At 42.2% G+C, this 16,809-nt stretch overlaps 3 protein-coding genes across 3 annotated transcripts; 2 read left to right on the forward strand and 1 right to left on the reverse strand.

Moving 5' to 3' along the window:
• Positions 1 to 1,206: 1,206 nt before the first annotated feature.
• LOC120811040 (BAR/IMD domain-containing adapter protein 2) lies at positions 1,207 to 11,463 on the forward strand. The gene is made up of 15 exons (XM_040166142.2): positions 1,207 to 1,649; positions 3,371 to 3,516; positions 3,650 to 3,725; positions 3,823 to 3,909; positions 4,512 to 4,573; positions 4,699 to 4,770; positions 4,866 to 5,003; positions 5,486 to 5,638; positions 5,725 to 5,901; positions 6,476 to 7,109; positions 7,308 to 7,509; positions 7,746 to 7,808; positions 8,193 to 8,355; positions 8,506 to 8,546; positions 9,082 to 11,463. The coding sequence occupies exons 2-15, from the start codon at positions 3,469 to 3,471 to the stop codon at positions 9,152 to 9,154; spliced, it is 1,989 nt and encodes a 662-aa protein (XP_040022076.1). The 5' UTR covers positions 1,207 to 1,649; positions 3,371 to 3,468; the 3' UTR covers positions 9,155 to 11,463.
• Positions 11,464 to 11,988: 525 nt separating this feature from the next.
• ndufa3 (NADH:ubiquinone oxidoreductase subunit A3) lies at positions 11,989 to 13,674 on the reverse strand. Its single transcript, XM_040166190.2, has 4 exons — positions 13,365 to 13,674; positions 13,034 to 13,108; positions 12,341 to 12,418; positions 11,989 to 12,196 (listed from the first exon to the last, which is right to left on the reverse strand). The coding sequence occupies exons 1-4, from the start codon at positions 13,369 to 13,371 to the stop codon at positions 12,105 to 12,107; spliced, it is 252 nt and encodes an 83-aa protein (XP_040022124.1). The 5' UTR covers positions 13,372 to 13,674; the 3' UTR covers positions 11,989 to 12,104.
• tfpt (TCF3 (E2A) fusion partner) lies at positions 13,421 to 16,658 on the forward strand. Its single transcript, XM_040166182.2, has 7 exons — positions 13,421 to 13,681; positions 14,226 to 14,327; positions 14,808 to 14,930; positions 15,277 to 15,347; positions 15,427 to 15,496; positions 15,845 to 16,003; positions 16,243 to 16,658. The coding sequence occupies exons 2-7, from the start codon at positions 14,226 to 14,228 to the stop codon at positions 16,315 to 16,317; spliced, it is 600 nt and encodes a 199-aa protein (XP_040022116.2). The 5' UTR covers positions 13,421 to 13,681; the 3' UTR covers positions 16,318 to 16,658.
• The last annotated feature ends 151 nt before the right edge of the window (positions 16,659 to 16,809 follow it).

Below are 16,809 nucleotides of genomic sequence, written 5' to 3' on the forward strand. Positions count from 1 at the left end.
CGAGCTGACCCAGAACCCCAAAGAGCATCTGCTAACGCCGGCAGACTGAAGCCAAGCGTCGTCTTTGGAATTGAGTGAAGGTCCTGGGCAGCCTGCTGCCGTGTAAAGACGCTTTGATACGTTCTGATGTGGGTTTGACTTGTTTCGGTTGTGTCCGCGCACACAAAACACGATGTAAGTGCACGTTGTGTGGAGAGACAACCAGGTTTGAACTGTGGACACTGTAATGTGACATTATTGGTTTCATTAAACTTTGAGATCAACACTATGTGTTTATAAAGGTGTACTTTTTGTCTTAAGGATACAGATTTGAAGTCTACGGTCTTCACTTGTTGCACCACTATGGCGGCTGGTCTAAGTGCTGCAGGATGCCACGCTATCGCCGCCCCCTGGAAGAAACCTGCCACTGCAACAAAAGCTTCAGTCGGGCACCTGTACGCGACACATGTCCACCATTCTACCTGCATGGGCTACTTATGTACATACTCTGCAGCTGTAAAGCCTCAACACTGACCGACACACTGCATTTTGTATCCAAATATTCACAGCCACTACAGTTATCTCAGACTCAAGGTACATTTGACCAATTCAATTTTCATGCAAACCACTCGATCCAGTCATGAAGTGTTATCATTGTTTAGATTGGAGTGGGGCCTTTTCAGTGAGACCCATTAAGCCACAATGAAAGGTTTTACAAAGCGCTTTGATGCAGCTTCAAAGAGGCTTTTTCATTGTTATAATACCAATGCACCTTTTCTGTTTGACAGTGTTGCTGCTTTCCTTAACCCCATCTGTTCACCACAAACGCTCTATTTAAGCTGCTGTGTGCTAAACCACATCCCACAGAAAAACTTTTTAATTAAGCAAAGCAACTAAAGCTGTCAACCAAATATCCTGAAGTAAAAAGAAGCACATTTGTCTCTGAACAAGTGGCTCAAGACTGTGCTTGTGCGGACTACTTGGCGAAAGTGAATTACTTTTTGGGGGCCTTTCCCCCGGCTCTAACCTCCCCCAGGACCTCTATTCCATTGGCCTTTGGCCTTGTGAGTGTCTTTGGGAAGAGGAGCGGGCGATATGTGAATGCGGGCCGGTGTGTCGGTCCTGCGTTCGCTGCCCGGTCGGTCCCTCTGCTTAAAAAGTTCAAGTCATTATTCTCCTGCTTCTATTCAGAAGAGGGTCCCGTTGGCTCATTGTTATTCCGCCCCCGTGACAGAGAGACAGAGACACAGAGAGAGAGAGAGAGAGACACAGAATGGGAGGCTGACTGGTTTCCAACTGCAGGGAGCTGGTTGTACTGGGTGCGGGGGGGTTCTGGCCGGTCTGTGCGCGCGTGAAGGCATGTTAGTAATCGGCTCAGTAATGAGGAGGAGATCGAGGTACCGAACGGCACCAAATATCTGACCCCGATTCCTGCGAGCGGGGAGGCCGAGAGAGCGAGAGAGGGAGGGCGAGAGAGAGAGGGGGGGGGGGGGGGGGGTCATGTGAAAAAGGGGTGGGGGGTAGATTTAGTGCCGTGCTGGATGAAACAACCCCCCACTTACTGACCGAGGGGGAAAGTAGCCTAATGGGAAGAAAAGAGGGGGTGTCGCACTGTTCATTTAACACTCGAGCAGGAAGCATTCCGGGAGCCCGCGATGAGAACAGCGAAGGTACGTGAGCTTTTATTTCAAACCAGCTGAGTTGCGTTGGACCGTTTGACAAATGGCAGCTGATAAACCGACAGGTATTCACCGTGTGGCCGAACGGCAGGGCGCTTTTTCTTTATTGTTAAACTCAGGAACGACACCCGCGGTGTAATTACCCCACTCATGTATTCATGCTCATGTGCAGAGGCACGCTGGTATTTGGCATGTTGGACTTTTTTTGTAGGGGGGGTTGTATTCAGTTTTTCCAGATACTTTGACGTACCTGTTGGAAAAAGCGATGAGATGGTGGAGAAGAAAAGGTTAATTTTGCGTTTTAGCTGAAATGCAGCACCATTAATTCTTGAGAGGAATGCATGATTATCTGGCATCATTTGACCAAGAAACTTTTCACAACCACCAGAACGCAAACTTACTTTTAATTCTTAAACAAATCATTAATAAAAAAGACCTCCTTAACCTGCTCTTCAGTCAATCATTTTTCTAACCATCATTCTAAAACCCAATGACCCAGTTGACCATCAGCTACTGAAAAGTGACTCAAACAAGTGTTCAATTATTTAAAAAAAAGTTAAGATATAATTGTTCTGCTGATCAAATTAGTTGCAGACCCGAGTGGTCGTAACGGTTAATTGGTGTTTTTTAAATGCAATGTTGTCTTCCAAACACTTTAAGGCGGCCGACCGCATGAATGAATCTTCTGTATCGGTTTCCCAACCACCTGCAGACTTTTCCTGTGGCATCCTGAGACAAGCAACACTTTATGTCTTAGAATTAAACCACATTAAGATGGAACATGAAAATCATTTTTTATGGAGCTTTAGCGTTTTATTTAATATTTTTCATCAACGTGCAAAGCTCTAAAGTGACTAAACTAAACTCAGCAAGTCTTTTCCTGCATGATAATACGGCTTCCCCGACTTCCTACACGATGCCCCACGGTGGCCTTAATGAGCAAGAGACTGGAAATGTGTTCTTTGTGTCGTGCACCATTAGTTGATCGGCCGTGATCCCCGCCGTGTAAACACAGGAGGACACGGAAAACCGACTGAGCATTTTGCCATTAAATCCAAACTGGCCATCCTTTGACCCTGCAGCCCCCCTCCTCCCCCCAGACCCTCCTTTTATCGTTCTCTCAGCAGAGGAAACTTTGTTGTCGCGTGTTGATTCAGTGCTCTTGACACCCCTGACTTGGACTGGAGGAACCCATTGTTCTTATCTGAGATGGTATAACTCATCTGGCACACAAATTCTGGAGAAATATTTAGGTTGCTGTAATGTTGCGTCGTGATAATGAAGAAACCGGCAGCGGAGACACGGAGAAGATCCATGTAAAATAACACCGCCGCCCTCAGACAAAACAGCAGGCCATCCCACTTCCTCTGCACTCATTGTGAGGGTTCGATGGCCTTCAAAGAGCTTAACTCTCACTCGTACATTAATATAACAGCGGATTGTGTTGTGAATATGATGATTTCATATTTGTGTAGTTTATTCTGAGGAATAAAGGAGAATCTTTCAGTCAGTTGTTCTTGTGGAAAATTTCAAATGCTTTCCTCTTTACGCGCGGCACAACACACATTTCTACCACAAAATTATACAAATAAGTGCATCTATCGACGTGCCGATTTAAAAACAACTGAATTTAGACCCACTCATCGGGTTTTTGCGTAACTCTTGTGGGTCATTTTTAAAGATCAGTCGCTTTTCTTGTTCTCCTGTTTTAGGCTTTAGCTGTCTGCTGTAAAGATTAAGGCCCTGAACAACAGCGATAAGAAAAAAATACAAGTCAACATCGTGCTAGCGCAAAACCACCAGAAGAAATATGTCTCGAACAGAAGAAGTCAACAAGATGACGGAAAATGTCTACAAGGTTTGTCTCTTTCTGACTATTTCTCCCACACCCACATTGATCCCAGCCAAGTGTAGAGAAATGGTTTGAAATATAAAAAAGCTCCACAAATGTTCTTCTACCTCTTGTTGTCTGTGTGCATCATTGCCACCAGGGGATTCTGGACCAGTTCAACCCCAGTCTGAAGAACTTTGTGACCATGGGGAAGCACTATGAGAAGGCCCTGACAGGTCAGTCAAAGACAGGATGATTCGGGAGCCGCTGCCCTTCAATCCGTCTCCATCCCCGAGCTAAACCTTCTCCCAAATATGAACTTTCCTCCTTCAGGAGTGACCGTGGCTGCTAAAGGGTACTTTGATGCTCTGGTGAAACTCGGAGAGCTGGCCAGCGACAGCCAAGGCTCCAAAGAACTGGGTGAGTGGACGGCTGGTGGAGAAGGACCTCAGTTGAAGAGCAAATCATTTTTTTTTTTAAAGTTTGCCATGGACCTAATAAAGTTAAGAGAGTGGAAGTGACAGCTGAGGGGAGGGGTCTGAAAATAGGCTGTGTTGGTCAGGGCGATGAAGACGAGAGGGACTGAGGAAATGTAGAGAGGGAGAGGGAGAGAACAGAGGGAAAGGCAGAGAGTAGGGTCATTGTTGGGAGATTAACAACACCACATGATCTCATTGTAATGCTGAAAACAGCGGGGGAGGCGGGCAGGAGAGTCGGAGGGCGAGATGCCAGCTACCACATATTACAGAGCTGTGTGGCCGAGGGAGGGACACACAGCTGACCGCCACTTTGTAAATCACAAACTGTGGCAAAACAGAACGTTTTTATGACAATATTACTGATGCGTTTTTCATGCTCGTCCCCGCTGATGTTCACACTGTGTTGTGAACAGCCATCGTTGTTCAAATTCTCTGCACAGATTAACGATGCACCATGACTAACAAGCGTAGCTGATATATATATATATATATATATATATATATATATAATCCTGATTGCCTGTGTTTTTCTGGCGCTCACAGGAGACACGCTGTTTCAGATGGCCGAGGTCCACAGACAGATTCAGGTGCAGCTGGAAGACGTGGTAAGTCATGGACAGATACATGTTGTTAATGGGGTGAAAATGGATTTAGTTTATTAAGAAACAGGGTGCATTTGTTGGTCGTAGCGTATCTTTCAGCAACTGCATATGGATCTTCTCATCAACAGTTGAAGCTCTTTCACTCTGAGCTACTCGCCCAGTTGGAACAGAAACTGGAATTGGATATAAAATACCTCACAGTAAGTAAAAAAACAAACAATAATTGTGTTAAATGTAGCTACATTTTAGCTTATTATTACATCTATCTTTTGATTATTCTCCCGTTCCCTCTCAGGCCACTCTGAAGAAGTACCAGAGTGAGCGGAGGTCTAAATCTGAGTCCATCGAGCGCTGCCAGTCACAGCTGAAGAAACTCCGCAGGAAGAGCCAGGCCAGCCGCCACCCCAACAAATATGGAGACCGAGAGATGCAGGTGGGCGAAGCCCAGAGAGCCGTTCTAAAGGAATACACATTTAATCCACTTTCTTCAGTAATAGGCACAACGATCTTAAACACTCAGGGGCCACAGCAGGGGGAAAAGGTGTGTGAGCGTTTGCGTGAGAAGTTGGCCATTGTAAATACGACTAAAGAACAATCGGCCTCAGCTGATTCCTCAGAAAACAAGCAACTTAGTGCACAAGCTTTTACTGGTGAAATATGATGTAAGAGGATGAGAGGGTTTCGCCACTCGGAGGGTTTGGTTGGAGCAATAAGGTCACCAGAACAAAAGCGTAGAGCTTTATGATTTTGGATTTGGTTGTCATTGTGCAACAGGCAGGAAATGACCTCACTCGTTCCCCTCTCCGTACAATGTGCACTGAAGGTCACTGCGTCTCTGGGTGCACGTGATTGTGCACGCCTGCTTATTTAAGGACGTTCAGGTTTGCAGTGAAATGTCTCTGATGTTTCCCTAAGTTTGTGGAGCTGATGAGTCGTCGCCAAGGAGAGCTGGACACGCTGGTTGCCTCGGGTTACAAGTCCGCGCTCACAGAGGAGAGGAGACGGTATTGCTTCCTGGTGGACAGACAGTGTTGTGTCACCAAGCTGCTCATCAACTACCACTCAAAGGTGATCTGTTCAAATGTGCCGTTGTATTCATTCAGGCCAGCTGGGGCTTGTTTACAACGAGACTTAACATTTCAAATATTACCCAGGTGAGAGAGCTTCTGTCCCAGAAACTCTCTTCTTGGCAGCAGTCATGTTCTCAGCCCACAAAACTCCCAGAGCGCGCTCTGAATCTGCTGCGTCACACTGCGCCTCAAGGCTCGGGGGCTGCCGGGATCGCCGAGGTCCTCCGCCACACAAAGATCGGCTCCGCTCAGCCGGAACAGGTCAGATCATGTTGGATTTGTACCGCGTCAGGTGTCTGATATGTTCTTTGGATTTATCATTAACTTCAGCGTCGTGTGTGGTTTCCACAGAAGGATTACAGGTTGATGGCTTGAACCCCTCAAAAGACAAAGTCATTGTTTTGCAATTTACAAGTAACTTTAAGCCTCGCTGGGAAGTTGTGAGTCAGGTCATATTTATTGCTAAAATAATTATGATATAATTTATTACAATCATCAATATCAGATATTGAGTTAAGATATTGGTGATTCCTTATTAATTCAAAAGGAAGACATGAACGCATAGTCTGTAAATCCTTATTAATCTGAGATATCATCTCTTGTCAGTAGTCAGTAGTAGTAGTATGTTTTTATATTTGTAATTCCAGTTCGAAAGATTTAAGTCACACAGTCCGTTTTGATTATGCTAACTTACCAGATTTGTAAGGTCAGGTGACTCAAGTTCACACTTGTGAAACCTGGAAACGTCTTATTTAAAAACTTAAATAAAACCTTCACAATATTAGATTTTGTAACACTCACTTCTAATCTCTGGTATCCATCCTTGATTTTTCAGAGGCTCTCTGTTCAAGAAGTGCCTCCTCTGTTGAATGGGGACTCCGGTCGCTCCCAGCAGCGCTCGCTCCCCTCCTTCTCGCAGAGCGAAGCCGGTCCTCCTCAGGATTCCCCCCAGACGCTCTGCTCTCTCTCCACCGGCAGAGCTGCTGGAGGCTCGTCACAAGGAGCGTCTCCCCTGCACAGCAGCACACCCGCTGACGCCTCAGCCAGCTCCCCCCCCGACAGCAGTGCCAGCGGCAGCCCTGCCGCGTCCACCCCCACCAGCTCCGGTGGCTCGGCCCTGCAAAGCTCCCTCCTCCTGGCCACCAACACGTCCAACCTCTCCCCGAGCCTCATCCCCTCCACGGTGATGTCGCTCAGCCAGATGTCCTCGGCCGCCAGCCCCCTGCAGGGCATGACCCTCCCCATCGCCCACAGCGCTCCTCACAGCCCGCCGCTGCCCCACAGCGCTCCTCTCTCCAGGGCCATGACTCCTGTGCAGCTGCTGCACCAACACGGGGGACCAGCAGGAAGCAACACTTTGTCCCCGTCACATAACCCCTGGCTGCTGAAGACCGCCGACATGTGTGCGACCGCTACCCTCCCGCTGCCGAGGAGACCCGGCAGTGAAACCCGGCAGGGCGGCTTTCAGGGTGAGATGTTTTTTACCAGCCTGTTCATTTAGCGGCATGTGTGGTTGCTGTGGTAACCGCCCCAGTAGCTGTTATGTGTTTTCAATAGCAGTGACTTAATACAGCTGTGAGAGTAAAACTAAACAGTAAAGCTGGTTTTCAATCATTTGTCCTTTCTGAGATATTATAGCCTTTTATTCCTCTGTCTTCTCCTGGTAGGTTCCAGTCTCCCCAGGACGCTGACTTTATCCGATCCTTCCCGCGTGGAGGCCATGTTCCCTCACACCCCCGGTGCATTGGAGACGGGCGGCTTAGGGGGCGGGGCTTGCTTACTGCACTTCCTGCCTGGTGACAACATCACCCTGCTCATCTCTGAGCCCAGAGACGGGTGGCATTACGGTCAAAATGAGCGAACCGGACGGTATGTTTTACAAATCTCGCATTGAAAACCACAGAATGGTCGCCAGTTTAACAAGAGACGGCCTTGTTGTGTTTAGCACTGGTCTGTTTCTTTAAGTATTTAACCGTAAGGAGATTCAAAGTTAACTCTTAACTCTTAATTCAGAGAACTTACATGCTTAATAAATATATATGCATATAGGACAATGTACAGTTGTTTGAATAGCTTTTTTATACTCGCGTTATATTATTCATCAGGAAAGGCTGGTTCCCTTTCTCCTACACTCAATCCCACCACAGTAAGATGGATCACCTCGAGAGGTAAGCCCAAGAAGAAACACTCCGATCTGGGGGTTTGGACATTGTTGATGAACTTTGAAACTCTTAGTGACGGAACCTCTTCCTTCACTTCCCTTCAGCTCTGTGACAGCAATCAGCAAAATGGAAAATAACATGAAACCCTTCCCAATTCCCTCTGTAATCTCAGTAGATCGAAACATCCTTCATGCCAGACGCACAGAGTGCGAAGGAACTCATGAACTGCAGAACGACACTTTCTGTTTGCCCTCTCGGTCTTTCCGACACGCTCACTTCCAACACTAACAGCTTTGTTGATGAATTAACACAAAACCACCACCTCCCGACTCATGTTTCCTTTTGTGTTTTTGCTCGTATGTTCTTTCCTCTCTGTGACCTTCCCTCCAGCTCTCTCTTCTTGTCGAAGGCGAACAGCACCAGCACGGGGCAGCTCGACAAGCTGGTGTCTGCAGGTCTGCCGGCCACCAAATCAGAGGAGGAGCACTCCCTTCCTCCCCAGAGGGTCAGCACCTTCCGCCCCCGCCCGTACAGCATGGCCGACAGCAACAAGGTCAGACACGTGAAACCTGTGGGAGGAGGTCGAAGGTCAACGTCTTCTCCCCACTCAGCCTCTCTGTTCACGAAAGAGATAAAGACTCGTCATAATAATGGCAATTTAGTTAGAATATCTAATAATTATCATTTTATCTTCACATTTCAGATCACTGCAGAATTGGTCTCTCCACAACTGTCTCCAACCAGGTAAGCTTTAGCGATTTAAAGGTGCTTTGTTTGTCATTAAAGAAGCTTTCCACCAGCTTTATATACAGGCAATGTACTAGTCACATTGTGCTTGGGGAGTAATAATTTCACACTGATGGAGGGATAAATTACTAGGAGCTTGGCGTTTGAAGGCGGGACTAAGAGAATAAGCTATGGGCTCGAAGCCAGTGGTTTTTTGCTCTCAATTTAGGTTTTTTAGCTGAACTAACTGTTGCTTTGGTTAAAAACGAAAAACCTCAACTGTTTGATGAGTTTCCATGTCATTTTTGTGTAGACATTCAAGCTGCCTGGACATTGGTGATCACTTAACTTTTTATTTAATGCCACCATGAGGAAATATGCCATGTAATTTGATAGAAATTCCCCGTGACACGAATTGAATAAATAATAGCTCAATAAAAAATACTAACAAGCTAAACATTATACCTGAACAGCAGCATGTCGATCGTGTGTGCATGCAAAACCCCTTTGATAGCCTCACAGTGCAGCAACACTCCTTCTCTCCTTCTTTCAGGGCCAATCCGTTTGCTCACGTCCGACTCAGAAGAACTGTCACCAACGATCGCTCGGCTCCCATCATCGAGTAAGATTTGTTCCCACAGCAGCAGAAACATTGTTCTCTGTGGTTCATTAGGTCATAAAACATCAGGTTGAATCCTGGAAGCAGTTAATCGGTTGATGTTAATTCTTTGCTTTGGATTTTCTCTTTGGCAAATTAATTAGACACAGAATTTTCTTGTGCAGGAATAGAACACCTTTAAATCAAAGTATATCATGTGTAAAGGTTGACTTGTTATAAATGTGACTACAATCCATTACATTTTAGTTAGTGTATAGGAAGAAACAAAATCCCTTTGATATCTTCAAGTTCTGTTTGATACACGGACATGAAAATCAAATCTAGGTTTGCTTACTGAAACAGAAATAGTGTTCAACTGTTCTTAGTTTAGTGGTTAAGATCGACATGATGTATCCTCCAGATAACTAACACTTTTCCCGGCCTATGAAAGATGCCGCTGCTAGATTTTATTTCTCAACATAACCTGGCTATAGTTATTTTTTGTGCCATTTCATAAAAGTTTCCTTTGTTGGGCTGATCCGTGGACTGGCTCCTAAGAGCAGATTGTGAACTTTTACTTTCACTTTTATGGAGTTTTATTAGAAAGAGGACAGGCTCCTACTCAAAAAGTGCTGTTACAATATTATATTGTTTCTTGGTTTCAGTGAAGATGAACATTGACATTTATTCAGAGTGATTTTTCTATTTTAAAACATGGTTGTTTGGTTGAGAGAGACTTGATGTAATGAAATTGGGGCAGAGTTTTTTTTACTTTATGCTAAATGACTGAACATGGGAAAAGTCACTACATAGATTGTATGTTTATACCAGTTTACTCTATACAATCTGCTGCATTAAAAATAATGTTTTGTAATTCAAACGATTGATCAATGAGAAGTGTGTAGAAATACTTATTTAATACAGAGAGAGTCCTACAAAACATTGAAACAGAAAAACGAATGAGCTTGAAACTGAAAGTTAAGGTTGAACATTTGGAAAGTGTTATTACCGAAAGTATTTGTTGTTATTTTTAGAAAGTATCATATTTTGGAAGGTTAGAGTGTTAAGAATGATAAACATGGGTGCTTAGTCTTTCGATTTGATGTCTTCTTGAGTCCTGATTCAGTCCTAAATCTAAACTAGACAACATCTAGGCTAGTTCATTATAGTTGTACATTGACCAATCAGACTGAGCAGAATCTTCTAGAGGGATCTGAAAGCCGAGAACGACGATAGGATTAAGTTTTAAGGGGGAAATATTTCTATGAAGGTGATGAAGAATGTATACTGGAAGTTGACCAACGTCTGAGCAAGTGCTCCTGGTAAATCAGACACATCCAAAGTAAAATCCTGTAAATCCTGTCCGCTTGAAAGAGGAAAACTTTGTATTTGTACAAACTGAAATGCTTAATGTTCCTGTTGTAACTACCTTGAGTTTCTGTAATATTTTAGTACTTTGGATATTCAAGATCCCCATAACAGAAAATGTATTACTTTAAGTAGTACGGCATCATTATTAATGGTGACAGTAGAATGATAGCGCTAATGCTTATTCATGCTTGTAAATAGGGCTTAAAACATGTGTGATGGTATGACTTTTATTTGACTTATTTTTATAACTACGTATATTTCACTTTGGTGGACATTGTGACTTTGTAAAAGCTGCATGCACAGTAAACTTCCATGCCAATATCATTTTTACAAATAAACTTTTCTCTCCAACTCTGAACAGGAAATGACAGAGTTAGTATGTAATAAGATGTTATTCGCTTGCATGGGTCCGAATACGTTTTAAAGTCAGAATAGTGATGAAATATCATTGCTTTTTTCACAGTCAGTGGATGTAGTGTATTGGTGAGTCATAAAATAGGAGTTTGGCCAGAGTTTGGGGCAAAAAACTTTTTCCCGTAGAATATTACAAATTGTTTAGAAATGTAAATGTAGTGTATTTACAACAATTTATCTCAATGCTGTAATAGGTTGTAAGAAATACATTAGTTTAAAAATGTGCTAAACTACTAAATATGCAATAACCGGAAATGTTGTAAATAAGAATTATGTGTAGCTGTGCATTGGCATCTGCAGAAGGAACCTTTTATAAAAATATCGTACTAAATACAGGACCTTTTGCAAAGTCCATAACTCCTCTTCCAAAGTGAAATATCACCTTGCAACCCATTTTACACCATTCCTAGGTTTAGTCATTCAGTCTGTTCTCTGAATTGCATCAAAATCAAATCCTGGAGACTAGAGATGTGATGATGAGTACTGTGGAGAAAGACCATTTTAATCTGAAAAAAAATGAATTTTGTGAAATAAAAAGTTCTATGAAGGAAATCTTTTTCAATCTTTGCTCTGCATACATGTTTAGTCTATGGGGGCGAAGTACATGCAGACTGAGACAAACGCGTGTTGAAATGCATTACACCATATTGCGTAATAGTTTCATAATTCTTACTGTAGCAGCTGGATCTTTTTAAGGGCTTTCATGCAGCACAGCTCCATGTATTTTTCAATATTCTTTCTTACTCATGCAAGTCAAATATTGCCGGTATGAAGCAAGGAGTTCATATTTATACTTAGTTAATCTGATTCCAGTTTTGACAATTTAAGCTCTTTTGCGGTTTAGGGTGGTGTTGAAGCTTAGATTAAAAACTCTCCGAGTCTGCTCTGGAAATCAAAAATAAATCTTAACTGGGTTGTGTCTTGTGATGGAAAAATGTGATTGTTTTAACATGTGTTCAGTGTGAAGAAACTTTGGTCTACCATCCCTACATCCATATTCAACTCAGGCAATTACATTAAAAAAATAATTTTCTAAAGTCTTCACGTGGTGTCTGTAATCTACAAAGACATGAAACATTTTACTTGGCCCAAATGTAGAATTAAATACATCTTTATTGTGGGAAATAGGTGGAACATGGCGGACACATATGAACAAAAGGATCGACACACGTGTTGATCATGCAAATAGCAAGTTAAAACTTTTTGAGCCAATCCAGATTTTTTCCTTTTGGTTCACCCGGATGAGCAGGGACATCGGGCATGTTTCCGTCATCTCGCACGGGGACTGCATTGGGAAAAAAAGGACAAGGTCAAATAATGAAATAGTTGGGTGTAGAAGTAAATGGTTGAACTACCCGGAGCTCTATCACACTGTGTGGTATCTTACAGTGACACTCAACCTGCTGTAAAATGATGAAGCAGTGTTTACCTGGGTAGTTGTAGGGTGTAGACGAATTGATCATTCCTGTGTATTTTGTGAGGGGGCTGATTAATGGAAGCGCAACACCTGAGGACATACAGAGTTATTATAACTTTACATTCAATATATTAATTACACTTTATTGTTGGAATAGCAATTTTGTGGAGTACAATAACTTTGTGTCGACAATAATAAAACATCAAGGCATCACCGTACATTCACGTTTTCAAATCACAATTGCATAACTTCCCAGCAGACTCTGGATATATAAAGAGATGTCAGGACAATATCTTCAGAGGTGTTGTTGGCTTTCTTTTAAAAAATATTCTGTCTCATATGTACAGTTGTGTAACATAATATAAGTAGATTAGATGAAATTGTGGCTAAATGTAGTAATTTTTTAGATTAAATCTGATTGGAAGAATTTTGTCAAATGGAGAAACAATGAATAGTGGTTTTAAAAGAACTACATGTTACCTTTTACTATTGCCATGCAAGGCACATATGTTAGATAATAACCTGAATGGGACTGAAGTCAGTTACAGTAAACACATGCCACGGGCATCTCACCGGTCCATCTAAGGAGTTATTTCTAATTTCCTTTTATTTCAAATGTTGCTTTACTTTCATGTCCACCAAGTAGTTTTGTGCTCTTGTTCTGTCGGAAACATGTCTGATCTAAGTTTACTGCCGATTACTGACCTATCAGTCCAATAGCACAGGACGTCAGAATAACAGGCTCTTTATTCCACGCATTCTTCAGGAACGCGAATATTCCTGAAAAAAAAGAAACAGTTCAAGTTAAAATCCTCCACGACTGACAGTTAACCTACGGTTAGCTCATATTAGCCACCGTTAGCAACGTATCCAAGGTCACTTTTTTCGTTTCAATGGATATCGATGTATTAAGTTAACTCTGAGCCTTAAATAGCGTAGTTTCAAATGTTAACATATGAATGTATGCTATCTAGAGGTCGTAATAGAGCTAATTCCCCTGGATGTTTGGATAAAAGATGAATATATAGCAACATACCGGCCATCTTGTCTTGTGTAGTTTCAATCCAGTGGGCGGTCTTGGGAAATGTAGTCACTACTGTGTGACGTATAATCTCTGCGCCGGTCGCAAAAAAACATCGGTTCGTTGTCAATAGCGGCAGAGAGAGTAGCTTTACGTTTGATTTGAGTAAAATGTAATGCTATTATATGCGCTGAGCCGACTGTGTGTGTTAACTACAGACTAACACGCCGTCTTCAGGGTAAACTGACCGCTAGAAACCGTTTGTTTCAAACACACGCTGCGTCTCCGCTGTCGCGTGGACAACAGTGTCGTTGAACTAATCATTCGGAAATGTAAGTAATTAAGCTGATTCCTTGAATTATATAAAGGTACTTGTTAATTCACTCCACTGTGTATACAATTCACAAGACTTGCTGTTTTCTCCACTACATTTCTTTGATAGTTTTACTGGGTCATTTAAAGAATAAGATAATGAATACGAAACAATAACGTTATATCAACTAAGAAAGTCTTTGATATTGTTTAAGGTTACGTCACCCAGCTTTACATAAAGTAATTATTATTAGCTGCACCTTCACCAGCTGTATTATCAGCGGTGTTACACATGAACGCAGCGTTAAATGTTCCTTTCTGCATAATGGATACTTTCACTGTTGATACCCAATAGTTAAGAAAGAGTCTGAATGCGGGATCATTTTTTACACTGGAATCTTGCTAAACTTGCAACATCCAACACTAAATCTAATTATAATCCAAATTGACATTGAATGTATAGTGCAATTGTACCTATTTATACCACATGTAAATAACTAATTTAATTTGAAAGTTTTAAAGGGTTTTTTCGCGTAACAAAATCTCCTGCGTCACCCTTTGCAGATGATGGAGGATTTCTCTGGTTTGGCTCTGCCGCCACTATTTGGAGGACACATCCTGGAAGCAGAGCTGGAGCCTGGTGGTGTGGAGCTGGAACCAGGAGAGGTAATGTGAATGTTAATGATCATGGTAACAGTTATGTTGATTGGAGCAAGTGGGCAGAAGCAGTAGCCAGTGGTCTCAGTGCGTCAGAGTAAAAAGATAAATTGGTGCTAACGACACCAAATATTGTTACCAGATTTAACGCCACCTAATTCCCGAGCTCTGTCTTTAGAGAAAGAAGCTACAGTCATGGTCTTTTTGTAAATAAGCCATAAATATGATTGATCTACAAATGGCAAAAAAAAATCAAAATACTTTAGTCCATAGTGTCTTGTGAACATGTAGTAATTTATTTACATGTAGCTCGGAGGATGGAGAAAGGCTCTGCTGGGGTTCATTTTTGACTTGGGTTGTTACTAAAAGGTCTTTCAGATCTAAGCAGGAACACCATCATTTCTGCAATATGTGTTTTAATATATGTTTAAACACATTGAAAACACAAAGGGCCAAAGACAAAACAGTAACTATTTTTTTTCTTTCTAGGTGGAGCTGGGTCCGGGGAGCAATGAGCTGCTGGAGAGTACAGCTCAGGAGGATGAGGAGAGAAGAGCTCTTGATAAGAGGAAATGTCTGGCTCTGAACAGGAGATGTAAAGATATTGAACAGGTGTCCGCAAGCTTACATATGCACGTGTAGAAATGTTTCAGCTGGCACACAGGGTGTGTTTGGGTTTATTCACTCATTTATTTTTCAATTCAGTTCCTAATTTCTCACTTAATTTCTAAGCGTGGACCTTTTCTTTTTCTCGCTTAGATGCTATGATGCTCTTTTTTCTTACTACGATACTTACTCAGATTATTTTGCTGTTTTATGTCTGAAAAAGACATAATTCTAGTTTTTGGACCGTTACTGATGCAGTTATTTAAAATTCATATTTGACAAGGATGAATGTGCATCTGTAATCACTTCCTCACTTGGCGCCCTGAAGTCATTCCAATTGTGTTTTTCTCAGGTGAATCAGAAGATTCTAGGTCGTCTTCATCAAGTTCAAAGAATTACACGGCACCTGAAGAAGGAGAGACGGTACAAAACCGTATAACCGTAACACATTTTGGCTATTTTCCACTTTATGGCCCTTCTGACAATCACGGCAATCTTGCAGGTTTCTCATGAAAACTTTAGATGGTCATGGGGACGACTACAGAGACGCCCAGCTGACTATACTTCTTGAGGTGAGGATTAGTTAACGTAGGCAATTTAAAATGTAAAATATTGCACTCATCACCCCAGTGTTCACAATCATTATCTTCTATTTTTTGCTTGCATGGGTCCGAACATTTTACATTTCGTATTACTGTCAAATTCAGGCCGATTTTACTATAGCAATTCACCATGGTGGATTAACTGGGCCGGAGAAAAAATGTTGTGAGGAGAATGTAAACTATAGTTAAGTTCTCTTGATTTGGATTTTGACAAGACCAGCTAATTATTCAGTAATCACTTTAGTCTATATATTTAAATTCAGATGATATGCCTGAACATTTGAAATCTGCAACCTGTTTTTTTTAATTTGACATAAGGATGAATCCGAAGCCCATTTAGATCATGCGTCTGGAGTGGAGGATGAACGTCTCAACGGTGTGTCTGGTTCCACGTTGCCAACAGCGATGCCCAATGCGGCCGGACCGAAGAGGAGGAGGCATCGAATTCCACGGCAAGAAAAGGAGAAAGACCAGCAGGTAGGTGAAGCACTCTCTGCTATTAAGCCGAGGGTTGTTTCATCCAGCTCTAAATCTTCCCTGCACCCCTTTTTCACATGGCTCTCTCTATCGCTCTCTGTAATTTGGATAAACATGTAGTTGTGGAAGCCTGAATGAGAAGGGGGGGGGGGGGCATGTAGATAGATTTTCATTGACGTAAGACTAATGGATTTGGTTTTGACTAAGTTTCTGTTTTCTTTGATGTCATATTCTTCCAGGCTGAACCAGAACTATCAGTGTTGGCGGACACACAATTTGGAGATATGCCCAGCCCAACTTCTCTGTCTCACTAATCTAAACTTGCATTGCACCGATGCACATATGATGATGAAGAAGGGCCACCCTGTTTCTTTAACTGATGAGTAAATGCTTTGCCTCTGTTCAGCCATTTATTAGATTGTTTGTACTTGAACATTGTGAATAGAAATAATTAATGTCATGTAATATTTCATATTATTCTCATAGTACATATATTCAGTTGTTTTGAATATATTATTTTCTGTTGTTGCTTTTTGTACGTTGGAGATGATAACAAAACAATAATAATTGTAAAACGTGGCAAACCTTGCACACTGTCATGGACAACGTTTTTGGTAGATATCTGGCAACCTAAATAAAGCCATGGGGTTGCAAACTTGTGTTATTATTGGCTTTCACAATAAATTCCTGGATACTATCAATGATGACATGGTTTACAATTTTCGCACAGTAAATACTGAAATATACTGCAATTTACAGTGTAAAACACCATATTTTCAAGCAGAATAAAGATTTATATGATGACT

Source organism: Gasterosteus aculeatus, chromosome 20 (assembly GCF_964276395.1).
Source record: "Gasterosteus aculeatus chromosome 20, fGasAcu3.hap1.1, whole genome shotgun sequence".
In the NCBI taxonomy this organism is placed as follows: domain Eukaryota; kingdom Metazoa; phylum Chordata; class Actinopteri; order Perciformes; family Gasterosteidae; genus Gasterosteus; species Gasterosteus aculeatus.

Excerpts from the sequence above, each read along its gene's own strand:
- LOC120811040 (XM_040166142.2), top strand. The coding sequence starts at position 3,469 with ATGTCTCGAACAGAAGAAGTCAACAAGATGACGGAAAATGTCTACAAG. Across the intron at positions 3,517-3,649 it reads TGACGGAAAATGTCTACAAG|GGGATTCTGGACCAGTTCAA; the intron begins GTTTGTCTCTTT and ends CATTGCCACCAG. Across the intron at positions 4,771-4,865 it reads TGGATATAAAATACCTCACA|GCCACTCTGAAGAAGTACCA; the intron begins GTAAGTAAAAAA and ends GTTCCCTCTCAG.
- ndufa3 (XM_040166190.2), bottom strand. Across the intron at positions 12,419-13,033 it reads CTGTGCTATTGGACTGATAG|GTGTTGCGCTTCCATTAATC; the intron begins GTCAGTAATCGG and ends GTATGTCCTCAG. Across the intron at positions 12,197-12,340 it reads TACACCCTACAACTACCCAG|TCCCCGTGCGAGATGACGGA; the intron begins GTAAACACTGCT and ends TTCCCAATGCAG.
- tfpt (XM_040166182.2), top strand. The coding sequence starts at position 14,226 with ATGATGGAGGATTTCTCTGGTTTGGCTCTGCCGCCACTATTTGGAGGA. Across the intron at positions 15,348-15,426 it reads CACCTGAAGAAGGAGAGACG|GTTTCTCATGAAAACTTTAG; the intron begins GTACAAAACCGT and ends GCAATCTTGCAG. Across the intron at positions 15,497-15,844 it reads AGCTGACTATACTTCTTGAG|GATGAATCCGAAGCCCATTT; the intron begins GTGAGGATTAGT and ends ATTTGACATAAG.